This window comes from Capsicum annuum, chromosome 3 (genome assembly GCF_002878395.1).
Source record: "Capsicum annuum cultivar UCD-10X-F1 chromosome 3, UCD10Xv1.1, whole genome shotgun sequence".
Taxonomy (NCBI): domain Eukaryota; kingdom Viridiplantae; phylum Streptophyta; class Magnoliopsida; order Solanales; family Solanaceae; genus Capsicum; species Capsicum annuum.
This window is the reverse complement of record NC_061113.1, coordinates 251,545,758-251,565,848: the sequence shown is the minus strand read 5'-3', so window position 1 is coordinate 251,565,848 and position 20,091 is coordinate 251,545,758. Positions and strand designations below refer to the sequence as shown.

Genomic DNA, 20,091 nt, shown 5'->3' with positions numbered 1-20,091 from the left:
TATATATATATATATATATATATATATATTGTAGTATATGTTTTATTTAAAGTAGTACGTACATATTGAATGGTACGTTTATACGTGTATGTATCTTCTATAGATGTATATATTTAACGTATACATATGTATATGTTAAATAAATTAATATATAACTATATATATATTGTAGTATATATTTATTATAGTATATGTTTTATTTAAAGTATACACATATATATTGAATGGTGCGTATATATGTGTAAATATATTCTTTAGACGTATATATTTAACGTATACATGTGTATATGTTTTACAAATTAGCATATAACTATATATATATATATATATATATTGTAGTATATGTTTTATTTAAAGTAGTACGTATAGTCGTATATATTGAATGTTACATATGTATGTGTAATTGTGTATATATTTTTTAAATTTTAATGTAATATATACTATAGATATAGTGTATATATATTGTTTAACGTATTTAAAATGTATATACGTAGGTATATATTGTCTATATTGGAAAAAATACCTTTTTGGGGGGGGGGGGGGGGGGGGGGGGGGTTTGACCGGTTTTGACCAAATTTTTAACCGGATTTAGGTGGGTTAGACCGGGTTGGGCTAAGTGGCCCGGTTCAGGATTATTTTTAAGAAAATTACTATTGGACCCAGCCCACTTAACCAGGCCCGGAACCGGACCGACCCACAATCCGGCAAAATCTCACGGGCCGGATTTGGGTTGACCTGGCCCGGCCCACTTAACATCCTTAACTTGAACCCATGACCTCCTGATCACGTGGCAACAACTTTACTAGTTACTTCAAGGCTCCCTTTAATGTTTATTGTACACAGAAAATAATAAAAATATCGCGAGATGGACACCGCTATTTTCTATGTATCCACTTCTATTTATTTTGCTCATATACAAATTTCAGAATAACTTTAAACATGAGATGTTTGAATTTAGACTTGATAAAATTTAAATTCGATTAAAAACTATTTGAAGTTTAGATATTTCTGTCTTGAGTTAAGATATCAATGATTATCGTATGTGCATGTTTGAAGTTCAAGCAAAAAAGATTGAACTTCATTAATATATGCTTGACTTTAATCCACAATGTTTGAAGTTGTTTAGAAATTGACCTGCTCACAAATTTTTATGCACCTGGAGTAGGGATTAAATAGTTAGGAGTATGTAAAAATCGAACCGACCGATAAATCGACCGATATATATATATATATATTTCTCTTTTATTTCTACAGATTAACAAATCTATTATTTCAATTATACAAACTCTTAATTTCTCCTAACAACATTTAGTTCAAACTTGAAGATTTTTGTAAATTTAAACACATCATGTAGGATTTTTGGTTGCAACTAAGATTCGTTTTTTTCCATGTTAGTTACTACTATTTCTATTTTATGAGTATTTTCTTTTCGGTTAAACCGAAAAATGAACCGTTAAGGACTAAAAATCGATAAATCGAAAACCGATAAAAAACATCTTATTGGTTTGGTTACTGATTTAGCATATTTAAAAATCGAAAATCGATAAACGAATCGATAATATGCAAAACTGAACCGACCGATGCACACTCCTATAAATAGTGATTCCAAAATTGGATGTCTCTACACTTCGGTCCATCCTCCAAAAGAAGTTAAAATAACATAAATCCCAACTCTTCGGGTTAATTACTTTCTATTTTAATTTTTTTTCAATATTATTAAAAATTCATGATTTGGTCCACACAGGTAAATCACTTAATTTAATACTTAAGTCATCGATAGGCTCTTCAAGTTATCCCAAAATTTCACTTGAACTCCTCAACTCTGACAAGTACCTATTGAATATCTCTACTACTGGTCTTGTACCCACTGAACACTTTTACTACTTGAATTTGAACCATTTAAACATATTTTTAACAATCAGCTATAAATGTAAAGTGTGTGTAGTGCAATTGCAGTGACGTGTTAAAATAACAAATTAAATGATGTCATTTGGCACGTGAATCCCAGAAAAAATATTTACAAAATAATAATGGTGAGAAGAAAAAAAGAAATCTATAATACAATTTTTAATTTATTTTTTTTTTAAAAGAAAAGCAATGTTATCCTACTTCCCCTCCCCCGCTTCTTATCATCTTCTTCTCCATCTAAATTCTGTTAAAAAAATCAAAATCAATTTTTTTTTAGCAATCTTATTTCTTTTGAGTTTTTCAATGGCATATCAGTGTCAATTCATATTTATTGTTATTTTTTTCTTCTTGTGTTGTGGGTTCCTTAGAATTTGAATTATTTAATAATATCAAGAAAGTAATTTCAGATTCATATAAAGTTAGCAAAAAAAAAAATGAAGTTTCGCCGAACAATTTTTTGACCCAAATTGATCTTTATTTTTCTGAAAAAATTTGCCCCAAAATACTCTGTAAAAACAAGATTGCTAATTTTTATTTTTTTTTTTAAAAAAAGAATTTACATAAGTTTGGACGAAGAAAAAGACGGTTGAGAGATGGGGGAGGGGCGAGGGAGGGGCCGTTGTTTTTCTTTTTTCTTTTTAATTGAAAAATGTTAATTATATTAACAAGATTGTTAAAAAATTTAAAAGTAAAAAAAATACAGATGAAGAAAGATAATGAAGAAGACGGCTAAGAGAAGCGGGGCAGGGGGGAGCCGGGGGGCTGTTTTTTTATATTTTATAAATTAAAATTTGTCATTATTAGAAATGCATTAATGAAATAAATTGAAGTGTGATTTTTTTAACAATAATAATAATAAATAATTTAGGTGTTTGATAGGTACAAGTCATAGTTGAGGGGTTCAAGTGAAATTTTGGGACCTCTTAAAGAGGCTATCGATGACTTATTCTTTTGGATGCATCATTTAATTTTGCACAGATACATGTTGTATCTGAACTTTAACGTGAAGTCAAGATTTATGTAATTATTTAAAAGAGTTGGGATTTTGGACAAACAACATAAATCCCTATAGTTTGGACCTTTATACAGAAAATTCAGATATTTTGCATCATTACTGAAAATTTTGATTTCGGATCTATCGAGATACGTAATTAGTTCCCGATACACCCAACAAAGATAAAAAAAATTCTTTGTAAAGATGGATGATCAACTCCCCATATATCTTTCTGGCAAGATACATAATACATAACAAAAATACCTTTTTTTCTAAGAAAAGATACATAATTAGCTCCCTATACATTTTTTCGATTTTGGATATGTCGAGATACATAATTGACTCCCGGTACATCCAACGAAGATACATAATTAGTTGAAATTTTTGTAACTACTTTGTAAGGGTGGAGATTTGTGTATATAAGTTAAGTTAAGGTGTATGTTTATGTTAGTTATGGAAAAATCACATGAATATACAATTTAAGCATTAATATTACAAAAGCTACCACTAGTTTTTTTTATTTACAAAAAATATATTTTATTTACAAAATCTACCACTAAAAGCAGTTTTTTATAGCAAGCATATGCGTGTGGGGTCCCCACTGACTTATATTACCCCCCACTCCCAACAAACTCTAAAATAACCTATCAAGAAATATGACTTTACACAGGGCTAAAAAGTTGAGAAAGAGAAGGTTTGGGTTAAGAATTCATGCCAATGATGATAACAAGCAAGATGAAACGATAGTGTATAATCACCTGGCTTTCTTTGTTGTCCATGTCCCCGCTCCTTCACGAATTTCACCACCACCGTCATTGCTCTGTCTTCCTCATCCACCACAGCAACCCTTTTGGTATTCTTCCCCTTAGGTTTCAACATAATCTTGGAAGGCATGGTTGTAGTTTCCTTGATTTTTTTTGGGCAGAGTTTTGATAGAACACCGTTTGTTCATCGGTCAGTATGTTTTGTGATTCGTATTTTGGATACGGTGGAGAATTCGATGTTGTGGCGACAACGGCGGTGGATATGATTTTCGATGGAGGTTTTGAATTTTTTCTCAATGTTTGTTACTACTGATTGTTTTTTGAGATTTTTTTGATGACACCGGCAAGTGAAGGATATCAATGATTTTATGGCATGAATTGTATAGGAAATTGGTGTATTATGGTTTATGAATTGTATAGAAATTGGTGTATGAATTGTATAGAAATTGATATATGAATTATATAGAAATTGGTGTATCACAATCTTTATGGTGTCTGAATTGTATAGAAATTGGTGTATCACCAGCTTTATGGTGTCTGAATTGTATAGAAGTTGGTGTATCAACAGTTTTATGGTGTTTGAATTGTATAAAAATTTGTGTATCAATGTTTTTATGCTGTTGAATTGTATAAAAATTGATGTATTAATAATTTTGTATCAATAATTTTATGATGTTTGAATTATCTAGAAATTAATTTATCTATAATAATCATTTTATGGTGTCGAAAATATATAAAAATTGGTGTATCTATAATTTTATGGTGTTTTATAAAATTTTATATAAAAAGTTGGTGTATTAATAATTTTATGGTGTTCAAAATGTATAGAAATTGGTGTATTAATAATTTTATGGTGTATGATTTATATAAAAATAGGTGTATCAATAATTTTATGATGTATGAAATTTGTATAGGATGTGGTTTGAATCAACCGGAGAATTTACTATCATTAATGATGTTTTCTCCTAAAAAATATTAAAAATCAAGGTCAATTTAATTAAATAAATTAAATCTGAAAACATAAAACAAATATCAAATAAATGTAGTGTTTTTTCGTTTGGCTTATTTATTATTTTTGAAAAAAAAATTGATGAAAAACAAAATAGGAGAATTTGTAGGGTAAAATATCAACTATTAAGTTGCCCCCTTAAATCATGCTATTTTATTTATTGTCTTTTATTTTTTCTTTTACCTTATTTGGTAGATTTTGTTATATTTCTATTGTTGTATTTTGTAAAATAGAAACTATGGGTAGTTTTTGTAATATTGACTCTTAAAGTGTACATTTATGTGATTTGCCCATATGTTATTTACGAGAAACTTTTTCAAAAAATAACGGACTCGGAAATTTATCAAGCCCATTCTAGGCGGGCCCACTTGTGAGAGAGTTCAGCCCGGTAACTACTTTCGGGTCGGTATCAGGTCCAGTAAAATGGCGCATAAAGCAAATAGAGAATTCCAATTCTGTCCTCCGTTTCCCGCTCTTTCCCTATCCCAATTCACAAATCCATTTCCCGCCAGATCCAAAATCATTTTACATCTATCCAAAACCCTAACACTCAAAAAACTAACCCCAATCAAAACACCAAAGAGAAGCAACGAAGTTTAGCGAACAATGAAGATCAGATCCATTAAGCTTCGAGAAGCTCACAAGAACAGCAATGGCGTCGGGTCATTCTGCTCCGTTTTATGGGACCAACAGGGCGAACAAGTTGTCACTGCGTCTTCTTCCGATTCTTCTATTTGTATTCACGATGCTATTTTGCCAGCTAATCCACCTAAATTTATTCGAAATCATCGAGATGGCGTTTCCGCTTTGGCTCTTACCCCTAATTTCACTTGTCTGGCTTCTGGATCTATTGACCATTCCGTTAAACTATACAAATTCCCTGGTATGTTTTTTTTTTTTCTTTTTGAATAACGTTTCACGTAGTCTACTTCTATCGCCGAAATGGAAAGTAGAGTAATTTCATTTTAGGAACAAGGAGTTTGTTTTATTTTATTTAGTTTTTGCTTGTTCGATTCCTGTTGGAGGCAAAATGATTAGTGAATCGTTAAGTTGACTGATTAAAGAGTTGTAGCACATTAGCTGAGGACCGATAACTTAGAGTTAACTACTTGAACAGCGTGCAGAATTCTTCTGTTTGTGACAAAGACTTGCGTTTCGCTCTGAAGAATGGATCTTCAACTACAATTTTAGTTAAAACACCTTCAATTCATGAGCTACTTGGGATCACATTATGTTGGAATTGAAATAATGGGGTGTCATGTTAAAGCTAATAATTGTAAACCATGGAAGTATAAATCAGATAACAAAGAAAACTACACTAAAAAAATCATAATATGTTAATATTGTTTGGTCAACACCATGCTGGATTATCGGGTTAGTTTGGCTGGTCTTGCTTGTTCCGGCTGTTTTATTTTCCAGTATTTGAAGCTGCTAATTATTATGTAGGATTTTAACATAGTTTGATATGAATAGAAATTAAAGGTACATTTAGTCTTAATTCATTTGGCACATACAAAGATTGTCCTTTTAATACTTTGTTCCTTGATCAAAATTTTAAGGGCTTAGTATTTGAATCAATCTTTGCTAATTCCCGAATTAAGTTCTGCGAGATTGGCAAGCTCCCAACAACCTTTCTTGTACTGCTTGAAGTGAAGAAGTTGTGCGCATATCCTGCTATTCACACCTCCCCCATACCACCCTTACATAAAAAGAGAAAGATCAAGAAAAAAAAAGAGAAAGTAGTAGAAATATAGCTCAACTTTTTAATATCTTCCTTATCATCTCGATCTCTTTTTGTTTTCTGAATTTTTTTTCTTGATTTGTTTTTATTCTGCCTCTATGTATCTAACTGTTATTTTCCACAATATGGTCGGGTATGCAGAATCTGTATATTACAACAACTTTAACTAGAGTTCAAGTATAAACAAGAACACAATGAAGTATCAAATACCCTTAATACAAGTTCAAAATGACCTTTCCAAGAAGTGTATTTATTTTTCAGGAAAAATAAGATGAAGCAGAAATTGAATAGGCCAAGTCGTCTGAATTCACGAAATTTCCTTAAGGAAATAATTCCCCTCACTGTACCCGAGGTTGTGAAATTTTTCCTCCCAGGATAAAATGGCCTTCAATCCGACTATAGCGGTACCTCAAATAGGCGGATTCTTCGAACGTACAGAACGCTTTGATTGATCACACAGAATATTTGTAAAGAAAAGAAGAGAGTTTTTATTCTGAAAATTTCATTGCATCAAACCTGTGGAAGAAGACATGTTTTTATAGCCATAACATGCCTGTTCGAAAAGGTGGAATTGGTTCAACTTAGAGGTGTGAATATTCTGAAATTGCATGGCTATTTTTTCCCCAAAACAGTGCAGTATTTTTGCTAAAACATTACACCATTTGGCGAAACAGTACACCAGTTCACTGGAACAGTGCATCTGTTACTGTAATAGTGCATCTGTTTACTGTAACAATGCATCTGTTACTGTAACAGTGCATCTGTTTACTGTAACAGTGCATCTGTTCAACGTTCACTGAAACAACGCATCAATTCAGAAAAAATGCATATAAATGGAGTATCGAACACAGAAATTTTTTTTACTGTGGTATTCCATTTGGCATTTTTCGGAATTCAAATAAAGTTTGTCCAAAAAGATAGATCTTATCGATTGATCATTTTTCAAATCCAAATCCAAAGCCGAGCAGAGCGACGACGACGGCGCGAGGCATCATTTAGTTCTTGCCTCACTATCCATGTGGAGTTAGTGTTTCTCAATATAAACACTCTCAAATTCTCTGCTTCCACCAATGTGGGAGAAAGAGTAAACTTGCCAATTTGTAAGTACACTTTTCATTTTTAGTGTCTCCTTCCCTCCACCCTTTTACTCTCCATTTTTCCATTCACACTTTTTTCATCTACTATGAACCCAGCAATCCCCCAAATGAATGGGAATGACTATTCTTTGTAAAAGTTTTACGAACAAGTATGTAATCATCAAACAAAGACTGATTGCATCTGGATAAGTGGGTTTCCCTTTGAACTTTCCGTAGTGAACATGCATCAGATGCACTCGGTCAATCGGTAGATTTGATATCTTTGAACCGTCGAACTTTATTGTACATCTAGACAATACATGTCACACAACTAGCCTTTTAACGTTTATGGTTCTCATGGTTTTGTTCTTTTCAGCCATGAACACGTCCCGGTTTCATGAGAGCTTAGAGAATAGGCCTTTACTAACATTCTCCTTGAAGCGGCTTCCAATTCGCCCTCACATAGGTGATTTCTAAACGTTCAATCTAGTAGATTAAACTATTTGGTCAAATCTGCCAAATTTAGATAATCATTAAAAGACTTTTCACCTGAAGTCTTATCCTTGTTTACTAAACATTGTCTACATCATGATAATGGGTTGAGTATTTGATAATGTTGAGCCTATCAGACACAACTTTGTTTGATCTCCTTGAACCTAGCTCTTGGGATCTCCAGTCTGCTAGGTAGAGTTACTGCTATGCTGACTTGTTCTAGGCCTTAAACCCATTCCCTTGGATGTTCTTTCCACTCCTTCACCCATTTCCTTGGATGTTCTTTCCACTCCTTCTCTAGATAGGCCTTTTGTAAGTGGATCCGACACATTATTCTTTGACTTTACATAGTCAATAGTGATAATTCCACTAGAGAGAAGTTCCCTAACGGTATTATGTCTCCGTCGTATGTGACGAGATTTACTGTTGTACATCATGCTTTCTGTCCTACCTATTGCCGTTTGGCTATCACAGTGTATACATACTGGTGTCACTGGCTTGGGCCAATACGGAATATCTTCCAAGAAATTTCGGAGCCATTCTTCTTCTTCACCGGCTTTATCTAATGCGATAAATTCAGATTCCATTGTAGAGCGAGCGATACAAGTTTGTTTGGATGATTTCCAAAAAACTGCTCCTCCACCGATAGTAAATACATATCCATTTGTGGATTTTACTTCGTTCGATCCGGTGATCCAATTTACATCATATATCCTTCAATTACTGCAGGATATTTATTATAATGCAAAGCATAGTTTTGAGTGTATTTAAGATACCCCAAAACTCTTTTCATTGCCATCCAATGAGTTTTGTTAGGATTACTCGTGTACCGACTCAATTTACTAATAGTACAGGCTATGTCTGGTCGTGTACAGTTCGTTATATACATTAAACATCCCAATACTCTTGCGTACTCCATTGTGAGTCACTTTCACCTTCATTCTTTCGAAGTGCAAAGTTCACATTCAATGGAGTCTTGGCAATACCAAATTCCATATACTTGAACTTGTCAAATACTTTTTCGATATAATGAGACTGTGACAATGCTAACCCTTGTGGAGTTCGATGGATTCTTATACCTAAGATCACATTTGCAACTCTAAGGTCTTTCATATCAAACTTGCTCTCGAGCATTCGTTTTGTTGCATTTATGTCAGAAATGTCTCTACTGATGATTAACATATCATCCACATATAAACAAACAATGACACTTGGTGATTTGGAGTGTCTTTAATGTAAACACATTTATCACATTCATTTATCTTGAATCCGTTTGCCAACATGGTTTGGTCAAACTTTACATGCCATTGTTTAAGTGCTTGTTTTAGTCCATAAAGTGACTTAACAAGTTTATACACCTTATTTTTTTTTCCTGAAACCACAAAACCCTCAGGTTGTTCCATGCATATTTCTTCCTCTAAGTCTCCATTTAAGAATGCGGTTTTCACATCCATTTGATGGATTTGAAGATCATATACCGCCGCCAAGACAATTAACATTTGAATCGAGGTTATCCTTGTTACTGGCGAGTATGCATCAAGGTAATCAAAGCCTTCCTTCTGTTTGAAGCCTTTTATTACAAGTCGTGCCTTGTATTTGTCAATAGTACCATCCACCTTCATTTTCTTTTTGAAGATTCATTTAGAACCTAAAGGTTTATTTTCGGGAGGAAGGTCAACCAATTCCCATGTATGGTTGCTTAAGATTGAATCTATCTCACTATTGACTGCCTCTTTCCAAAAGGATGAGTCTGACAACGACATCGCTTCTTTAAATGTTTGAGGCTCATTTTCTAAGAGAAATGTTACAAAATCCGATCCAAACGAAGTTGACGTTTTTTGATGTGTACTACGTCTTGGATTTTCTTCATTATGTACATTCTCACTTGGTTTATCTCGAGGTCGCTTAAATCCTCCACTAGACTGTTCATGTCTAGTTTTATATGGGTAAATATTTTCAAAGAATTCAACATTATCTGATTCAATTACCGTATTTTCATTAATATCCGGATGTTCGGATTTATGAATCAAAAATCGACATGCTTTACTACTTTTTGCATATCCTATGAACACGCAGTCCACCGTTTTAGGTCCTATCTTAACCCTTTTAGGTATAAAAACTTGAACCTTCGCTAGACACCCTCACACTTTGAAATATTTCAAGTTGAGTTTCCTTTCTTTCCATTTTTCGTAAGGAATTGATTGTGTCTTACTATGAGGAACTCTGTTGAGTATACGATTGGCTATAAGGATAGCTTCCCCCCATAAGTTTTGCGGTAAACCAGAACTTATAAGTAATGCATTCATCATTTCCTTCAAAGTTCGACTTTTTCTTTTCCGCAATTCCATTAGATCGAGGTGAATAGTTTGATGGATTATTCCATTCTCTACACATATTTGCGCCAAGGGAGATTCAAATTCTCCGCCTCTATCACTTCTTATCATTTTGATCTTTTTGTTCAATTGATTTTCAACTTCAGTTTTATATTGCCTAAACGTATCTGTTGCTTCATCCTTACTATTTAGCAAGTAGACATAATAATATCTAGTGCCATCGTCAATAAAAGTTATGAAATACTTTTTCCCACCACGTGATGGTGTTGACTTCATATCACAAATGTCAGTGTGTATTAAGTCTAAAGGATTGAAATTCCTTTCAATGGACTTATAAGGATGCTTTGCATACTTCGATTCCACACACGTTTGACACTTTGATTTATTGCACTCAAAGTTAGGTGAAACTTCTAAGTTAATCAGTTTTTGTAATGTTTTGTAATTAACATGGCCTAAACGTGCCACAAATCATAAGACTCAAGCAAATAAGAAGAATTTGAACTTTTATTTATTTCAACAGTCATTACATTCATCTTATATGTAAAGGTCTTCGGTCAGATAGCCTTTCCCTACATACATTTCTCCTTTGCTAATTATAATTTTTCCAGGAACGGCTACACATTTGAATCCGTTTTTATCTAGGAGTGAAATAGAAATTAAGTTCCTACGTAACTCCAGAACATATAACACATTGTTTAGTGTCAAGACCTTGCCGAAAGTCATCTTTAAACAAATTTTTCATGTTCCCTCCACCTTAGCAGTAACGGAGTTAGCCATGTAGATCATTTCTTCTGCTTGAGCCGAAGAAAATGATGGAAACAACTCCTTGTTGGCACATACATGACGGGTGACACCAGAATCCATCCACCATTCGCGAGGATTCCCCACCAAGTTGTATTCTGAGAACATAGCACACAAATCATCACATTCTTTGTTGGATTCAATCATATTTGCTTGATCTTTTTTCTTGCGTTTCTTCGGGGCTCGACAATCTGTGGATTTGTGGCCAATTTTGCCACAATTGAAGCATTTTTCCTTGAACTTTTTCTTGGGTTGATTGCTTCTATGTTCAACTTTCTTTCTTTTCTTCGAATTGTTTTGGTCATCTTCTACAATATGTGCTCCATTAATTGTAGAATTCCCCTTTGACCTTCTTTCGGCAGCTTTATTGTCCTCTTCAATACGAAGTCGGACAATAAGATCTTCAACAGTCATCTCCTTGCGCTTATGCTTTAAGTAGTTTTTGAAGTCTTTCCACAAAGGTGGTAGCTTCTCAACTATTGCTGCTACTTGGAAAGCATCATTCATAATTAAACCTACAAAACAGTTTATGTGAGTATTAAGAACATTCGAAGATATACCTTCTGCTAGGAGATCATGTATGATGACTTGCAACTCCTGTACTTGAGAGACAACAGATTTGCTATCTATCATTTTGAAGTCCAGGAACCGTGCAACAAGGAATTTCTTAATTCCCGCATCCTCCGTTTTATATTTTCGTTCAAGTGCCCCCACAGTTCCTTTGATGTCTTGGTTCCACCATAAACATTGTAGAGGTCGTCTTGGAGACCACTCAGAATATAATTCCTGCAAAGGAAGTCTGAATGTTTCCAAGCTTCTACAATAACGAAGCGGTCTTTGTCTGAGGTTCCCTCGCGCACCTCAGGAGCGTCTTCGCTAGTGAACCGTTGCAGACATAAAGTGGTGAGGTAAAATAATATCTTTTGCTGCCACCGCTTGAAGTCAATGCCCAAAAATTTTTCGGGCTTCTCCGCCGGTGCCATTGTTGGCGGAGCATTTGTGCGGCTTGATGAAGCAGTATTGTTTGCCCCCACAGTCGTAGCCACATCATGCATTTGACTTTCAGTTGTCATTTTTCCTGTCACCACAAGATAGAAAACTTAGTAATTTTTCAAAATACTATTTATAAAGTTAAATTACTTAAAACTCTTCTTCTTGTTTCTAGTTAACGATGATGTTTTTATTACTTCGAATCGTCAACCGAGTGAACCTTAACTTGTGATGAAGATTTTATGTCTTCTAATCACTAGTTAAATTCAAGCGGAGTAGAAAGCTTAAGCTTTAATATCCAAAAACAAGCAATACAGATTCTGTAGATTATTTCCTTAAGAATGTTATTTCCCACAATATGGTCGGGTATGCAGAATCTGTATATTACAACAACAACTTCAACTAGAGTTCAAGTATAAACAAGAACACAATGAAGTATCAAATACCCTCAGCACAAGATCAAAATGATCTTTCCAAGAGTTGTATTTATTTTTCAGGAAAAATAAGATGAAGTAGAAATTGAATAGGCCAAGTCGTCCGAATTCACGAAATTTTCTTAAGGAAATAATTCCCCTCACTGTACCCGAGGTTGTGAAATTTTTCCTCCCAGGATAAAATGGCCTTCAATCTGACTATAGCAGTACCTTAAATAGGCGGATTCTTCGATCGCACAGAACGCTTTGATTGATCACACAGAATATTTGTAAAGAAAAGAAGAGAGTTTTTATTCTAAAAATTTCATTGCATCAAACCTGTGGAAGAAGACAGGTTTTTCTAGCCATAACATGCCTGTTCAAAAAGGTGGCATTGGTTCAACTTAGAGGTGTGAATATTCTGAAATTGCATGGCTGTTTTTTCCCCAAAACAGTGCAGTATTTTTGCTGAAACATTACACCATTTGGCGAAACAGTGCACCAGTTCACTGGAATAGTGCATCTGTCTGTTCACTGTAACAGTGCATCTGTTTACTGTAACAGTGCATCTGTTCAACGTTCACTGAAACAACGCATCAATTTAGAAAAAATGCATATAAATGGAGTATCGAACACAAAAAATGTTTTTACTGTGTTATTCCCTTTGGCATTTTTCGGAATTCAAATAAAGTTTGTCCAGAAAGATAGATCTCATCGATCGTTTTCCTAATCCAAATCCGAGCCGAGCGACGACGACGACGGCGCGAGGCATCATCTAGTTCTTGCCTCACTATCCATGTGAAGTTAGTGTTTCTCAATATAAACACTCAAGTTCTCTTCTTCCACCAATGTGGGAGAAAGAGTAAACTTGCCAATTTGGGAGTACACCTTCCATTTTTAGTGTCTCTTTCCCTCCACCCTTTTACTCTCCATTTTTCCATTCACACTTTTTTCATCTACTATGAACCCAACACTAACTGCTCGAGACATCATGCTAGTTAACTAACAGAACTGATCTAGAGATATAGTTCTGTAAATGCCTTAACTATTACTGACACCATTTTATTTTGTATGATGATATTTGAATTGGCATGGAGTTTAAATTATTGATTGACTTATTTATCACATTAGTGATAGTGGAACAAAAACAATGAAGTAGTGGTTGTGAAGTTAATTTGATTGGAGACATATCATATTCAAAGTTTAAAAGTTAAGATGAATTTTGAATGTTGTGAAATTAGAATGAATACGAAATGATATCAAACAATTCAAAATGTCTTGACATGTGAAGCCTCATATAAATTGAAACAGAGGCATATACTTGGCTGTTTATGCCAAATTTGAAATATCTGATTTGTTAGTTCAGCTGCTCATCATTTTGCTGATTGCGATCATCATTTGACTTGTTTCTTGTTTTGATGTTTGCATCAGGTGGGGAGTTCGAGACAAATATTACTAGATTTACATTGCCTATACGGACACTTGCTTTCAATAGATCTGGAACTATGCTGGCAGCTGCTGGTGATGATGATGGTATCAAACTTATAAATACTATTGATGGCTCGATTGCAAGAGTTCTTAAAGGACATAGAGGGTCCATCACTGGGATAGCTTTTGATCCCAAAAGTGAATACCTGGCTTCAGTTGATTCTCTAGGGACTGTCATGCACTGGGAACTTCAGTCTGGGAAAACAATTCACGTCTTAACAGGAATAGCTCCTGTCATTGGTTCTGATTTTTCTTTTATGAATATAGTTAGCTGGAGTCCTAATGGGGATTTATTAGCTGTTCCTGGCTTGAAAAATGATGTGGTGATGTATGACAGAGACACTGCAGAAAAACTGTTTTCCCTTAGAGGTGAACATGTACAGCCCATTTGCTTTTTGTCTTGGTCACCAAATGGAAAGTACATGGCTACTTCTGGACTAGATAGACAGGTTTTGATATGGGATGTTGATAAGAAACAAGATATTGATCGGCAGAAATTCGAGAACAGGGTAACTTGTATGGCGTGGAAACCAATTGGCAATGCACTGGTAATAATTGACATCATGGGGAAGTATGGTGTCTGGGAATCAGCTGTGCCCTCTTCAATGAGATCTCCCACGGAAGGCATTCCTGATTTAAGTTCTAAAAATGGTCATGGTCTTCTCTTCTATGATGAAGAGGAAGAAAACCCAAGTGTATCTGGCAGTTTAAGTGATATTGGAGAGGATAGTTATGGTGAATCTGAATCATTTAGCAGAAAAAGATTACACAAACAGCATAGTTATCCTGATGATTGGGAAGAAGACACTAATGAAGAGTTGGATTTACATCCAAAAGTTGAACCACGCAAGAAGGCTCCTCATGGTCACAAGGATCGTCCAGATAATAAGAGAAATGAGCTCAAGAATGTACCAATTTCTGCAGGCCCCAAAATGCAAGAAGCTATTCAGCCAGGCGCGACTCCGCAGCTGCCTGGCAAAAGGCGTTTTCTATGTTACAGCATGCTTGGCAGTATAACCACAATGGAGCATGATGGATACTCTCACATAGAGGTATTATTGCTTGCTTGCTTGTTTCATGGTTGTGTCTGTCGTTATTTCTATTCCAAAACTTCACTCTTGTTAGTTATTTTATTCTTATAATACAAAATTGAATTTTGTGCTTGCTTCCACTACCATCTTCGATCTCAACTGATTTGACTTTTAACAGTTCATGGCTAGAACTGTGACCATCAATTTGTGAACAAACCTAACAAGGGGAAAACAACTACCAATAATTGGTGCATGCAATATTGAGAGTGCAATTTGGATTATGTTTTACCATAGACATATGAATGAGTTGTTCTGTAACATGATAACTTCAATGCAGATTGATTTTCATGACACAAGCAGTGGTCCCCGAGTACCTGCAATGACTGATTATTTTGGTTTCACAATGGCTTCATTAAATGAAAACGGAAGTGTATTTGCAAATCCACGCAAGGGTGAAAAGAATATGAGCACACTCATGTATCGACCTTTCAGTACCTGGGCTAATAACAGTGAGGTTAGTGATTTAATCTGTTATTCCATGTGTATATATCAGGAGAGTGCGTGTGCCAAAATGTTTCAGAAATCTAGTACTTCTGGTGGCTAACTCTAATTTCCTTGTGCTACATAAGTGGTCAATGCGATTCGAAGAGGAGGAAGTAAGAGCAGTTGCACTAGGAACTGGTTGGGTAGCTGCCATTACAAGTTGTAATTTTCTTCGCATCTTCACAGAGGGTGGCCTGCAGGTATACATATATTCAGATATTGCTTGCTTAGGGTTTGTAAGTTGGTTCCATTTGGATCAACACAATTTCCCTTAGTTTCAAATTGAATGTTTTGTTTGATTTCATGTAATTTTAAGAGAATAACATTTGCTTGTAATAGTTAATGGAGGTGTACAGTTTGTATTTGTATTACTTCTCGACAAGTGTTTCCAGTTTTCACAATGGATTGGTTTTTAGTTTATTTATACCTTTGCTTTTTTTAGTATAAAAAGTTGTGAAAATGGCCAATGTTTTAGCATTAGTGGGACTACACGGTATGTTGTTGTTTTAGCATTACCCAAATAGACTTATGATGATCAGCTTCAGATAGATGGAGTATTTCGAATGTCATAACCATCTTTTGATTATTCTGGAAATGATCACTGAAGCAGTTTTTTTCTTTATTTGGATTCAAATACAAGAGATATATTCTTTCTCTTGATGGACCAGTGGTTACTGCAGCAGGCTTTAAGGATGAACTTGCTGTTGTCACACATGCATCTCCCCCTCTTCCCTCGAATGAACAGGTATGGTTCATTATTATGTCATGTGGTTAAGTGCTTTCGTTTCATGTGTTGACAGGCCCTGTAAAACCGAGTAGTTATTAGAATATGAAGAATTATGTTAGTATAGGCTATACAGTGGCTGTTTAATAAAAGAAGATATTAGATCAATCTTGAAGTTATCTCACAGTAGATTACCCATCAAAACGCTGTGTCAAAGTAATTTTTACAACTGATTAATTGAAATATTCTTGTTCATGGTGTCTATGATCAAATTTTCATGCTGTCTGAATGATAACTAAAGGCATTTCGTTGATTAATATTTCTTTTCTTAAATAAAGGATGTTATAATTCTAACCTTGTTTAGGCTTATGCATGTTACTTTCCAACGCTTGAACATAGTGAAAAGTACTAATACTTTGCCTGTTAAGCTCGTCTCTTCCTTCCATATATTTTTGACTTAGTATGAAAAGTAAACGTCACTCAAATAAAATTGACGGACTTCAAGACTAACAATTTAGGATCTACTAAAAAAGTACTACCAAAGCATATCATAGCTATATTCATATTGATTTGAGATCACATGATTTGCTGTAATATATAGTTGTTTCTCTTAAGTTTTGCTGATCTTAAATTTTCTAGTTAAACTTAAATATATGCAAGTATTATTTGGACTGAAGTATTGATGACAATTGGAGAATAGCTGGACTGATCTGTTGATAATAGAACTATTTGAAATCCGATACAGATTCTTGAATTTAGAGTCTTCAATATTCGTCTTGGCACACAACCTCGCAGAGGAAGACTTCCATTGACTCCTGGTTCCTGTTTGTCATGGTTTGGTTTTAGTGAAGAAGGCCATCTTAGTTCTTTTGACTCTAAGGTGAGAAAAAGCATTGAGCATTAGTTCTGAGACCATTGTTTTTTCTTAAGATTCCTAATTGAAGTCGGTGACTTAACAACTGCAAATGTAGGGTGTGCTAAGAGTCTTTACTAATCAATATGGTGGTAGTTGGCTTCCACTTTTCAGGTATATAAACTCTCTTTGTCCAGTAATTGCATTGATGTTGAAAATCTTGTTCATTTACAAATTAGAAATTTCAGTGCCATCAAATTGAAGAAGCCAGAAGAAAACTATTGGGTTGTTGGTTTAAATACAAGCAAGTTGTTCTGTGTCATTTGCAAATCTCCTGACTCATTTCCAGAGGTATGATGCTTGTTGCTATGTTTTCTTGCCATATCTACAACACCTTTCTAATCCTCTGGTTGTATTTTCAGACCACCCCTAAACCTATTCTCTCACTGTTGGATCTTTCATTTCCTCTTGCTTCATCTGACCTGGGAGCTGAAAACCTAGAGAATGAATTTATAATGAATAACATGCACCTCCACCGGGTATGTATATGTTGAAATTTCGTTACAGGTTCCAGAAAATTCAGTGGAAATTCATGTTGATATGCGATTTTGATGGATTTAAATTCAGATTCAGAGCACAATTGAAGAAATGGAAGCTGTCGGTGAGGACACCGGTTTGCTTGATGACGAGGCTTTTAATACTGAAGCTGCTCTTGATAGATGCATCCTGAGGCTCATTGCCTCCTGCTGCAATGGTCAGTTTTCTACAAAGTTGGATGCATCAAGTTTAGGATACTTCAGTTTCCTACTTTTCCATTCTGTTTTCTTAAATGCTGATATCGTCTGCTTTACCCTCTTATTAGGAGATAAGCTAGTGAGAGCTACCGAACTCGTAAAACTTCTGGCTTTGGAAAAATCAGTTAAAGGTGCTATAAAGCTTGTTACAGCACTGAAACTGCCAAATTTGGCTGAGCGCTTTAATGCCATATTGGAGGTAGGGACCATGACCTTCATGGAAGCATATGATTGTCATATATTCGTTACTTCACATTTCATATTCATGGTACGCTGTATTTCTACAGGAAAGAATGAATAAAGAAACAGCTGGCGGCACAATTTCTGCATCTACTGAGCTGAAAGGTGATACCTCATTTAATGCCCATGCTGCATTAACCAAGTCCCATATTACGGTTGAAAGCAGTAAAAGATTGGAATCACAGGATTCTCCGTCTCTAAATTTGTTAGCTCCTAGTCAAACGAAAAAGCGGTCTCTGGAAGAGCCCAGCCAGGATGTAAATGTAGAGGCAGAAAATGCTAAAGCCAGAAAATTGGAAATGGCCAGGGAGTTCAAAAATGCATTTGATATGAAGAAAGCTAAGAAAGTGAAGGATGAAAAGGATAGGGTGGATGAAGTGAAAAATGGAAGAGAATTAGAAAATGCAAAAGAAGTGGAAGATGTAGAACAAGATAAGAATGGAGAAGCTAATAAGGTAACAGCACAACGCCCCACAAATCCATTTGCAAAGTCATCGAACAAGAAGCAAAATACATCCTTGTTTGATTCCCTAAAGAAAAAGGTGAAAGCTGACACATGATGCCTTTGTGACTGAAATGACTGGGCTAGTTGCTTGTAATGGAGAAAGTTGTATAATATTAGGCTTGTTGGTAGTTCTTGTATTTATTTAAGCAAAATACAATGTGGAAACAATTGACAAGGCTCGAGAGTTGAATCTGATAATCCTCAATAACGCGAAATTGAGTATGAATTTTACATCTTTAGGTTGCTGGTATCCTGTTAGTAATTGCAAAATGTAACATCTCATTGGCCATTGCTTGTTATTATGGTCAACAATTCACTTCTTTGTATTACTATTCGTGCAAGAAAATTTGATGAATTTGCACCTTGAAAAAAATCAAATGGTGTGGGTGACTATTTCTGAAAGATTTGGTGATGTTATCTCCTTCATACTTCATAGTTCTTATTACTACTATATGAAAAGAGGCAATTAAGAAGATGACCAAGGGCATTTTTATAAATAAACTCAATATTTAAGGGCAAAATGGTAAAAAACTCTTTTAGCAAACCACAAACTCATGTTTCTTTCCATTCCAGATCTTTCCTTTCTCCCGTTTCCCAACTTTATGCTGCAATTCACTTTTACTCCTGCTATTCATGTTTCTATGAAAATCTTTATAATCTTTCCCTATTATTATAATTTCATATTAATTTTTCTTTTAAGTTATGTAAAATTTACTTTATTTTTCTTCTTAGTCTGTATACATAGTTTTTTTTAATGATTTTCTTAATTATATTTATCTGGGGTATGTGTTGCTGTGGAGGTTGATCGAGTTCCAAGGCAAAGAGCGAAGTTTATTGTTGGTTCAGAGCTCTGCAATTCTTTTTCCAATGTTGTCTTCGATTCTCAAATTGATTTCTTGTTTTAATTTATTTAGGATTGTCTATAGAATATTTAATTCGATCTGAATTTGTCTCTTCAAGTTCTGATATTTACTTGTTTTGTCAATTCGTTGATTGTATTATTGAATTCAAATGATGCATTATATCCTTTTATTCTTGTTTTTCAATAGCGTGATATTGATTTCTTTGATACTCTAATTTTCATCTTTCTCTACCGACTAATTCTCTATTAATTAGTTTACTTTTGGTTCTCTCTTTCTTATTTTAGTTTTTTGCTCTGTTTCAGTAGTTCGAAAATCCATTTGAAATGCTTCAGAACTTTGTTCTATGAAGAGGTGAGAAATTTTACTCAATACTTTTTGATATCCTTAATTCTTAATTTCATAGACAGAATTTGAACAATAAGATATGACTGTCCAAATCTTTTAATCGTCACTTGCGTGTGAAAGTTTCTTTATTGTCCAAATTAGAGCATAACGAAAAGTGTTCAGTTATTATAGAAAAATTTTAACT

The 20,091-nt window shown here is 34.5% G+C and overlaps 1 protein-coding gene across 1 annotated transcript; it reads left to right on the top strand.

Annotated features, from left to right (window-relative positions):
- The first annotated feature begins 5,147 nt into the window (after positions 1-5,147).
- Positions 5,148-19,011, top strand: LOC107862354 (protein ENHANCER OF LHP1 1). Its single transcript, XM_016707910.2, has 12 exons — positions 5,148-5,558; positions 13,953-15,061; positions 15,378-15,554; positions 15,670-15,783; positions 16,224-16,328; positions 17,053-17,187; positions 17,279-17,334; positions 17,409-17,511; positions 17,583-17,699; positions 17,788-17,914; positions 18,023-18,153; positions 18,242-19,011. Exons 1-12 carry the CDS (start codon positions 5,282-5,284, stop codon positions 18,752-18,754), a joined length of 2,964 nt encoding a protein of 987 aa, XP_016563396.1. The 5' UTR covers positions 5,148-5,281; the 3' UTR covers positions 18,755-19,011.
- Positions 19,012-20,091: the final 1,080 nt, after the last annotated feature.

Coding starts and splice junctions, on each gene's coding strand:
- LOC107862354 (XM_016707910.2), top strand. CDS start 5,282: ATGAAGATCAGATCCATTAAGCTTCGAGAAGCTCACAAGAACAGCAAT. Junction 16,329..17,052: donor CTCTTCCCTCGAATGAACAG/GTATGGTTCATT, acceptor AATCCGATACAG/ATTCTTGAATTTAGAGTCTT. Junction 17,512..17,582: donor CTCCTGACTCATTTCCAGAG/GTATGATGCTTG, acceptor TTGTATTTTCAG/ACCACCCCTAAACCTATTCT.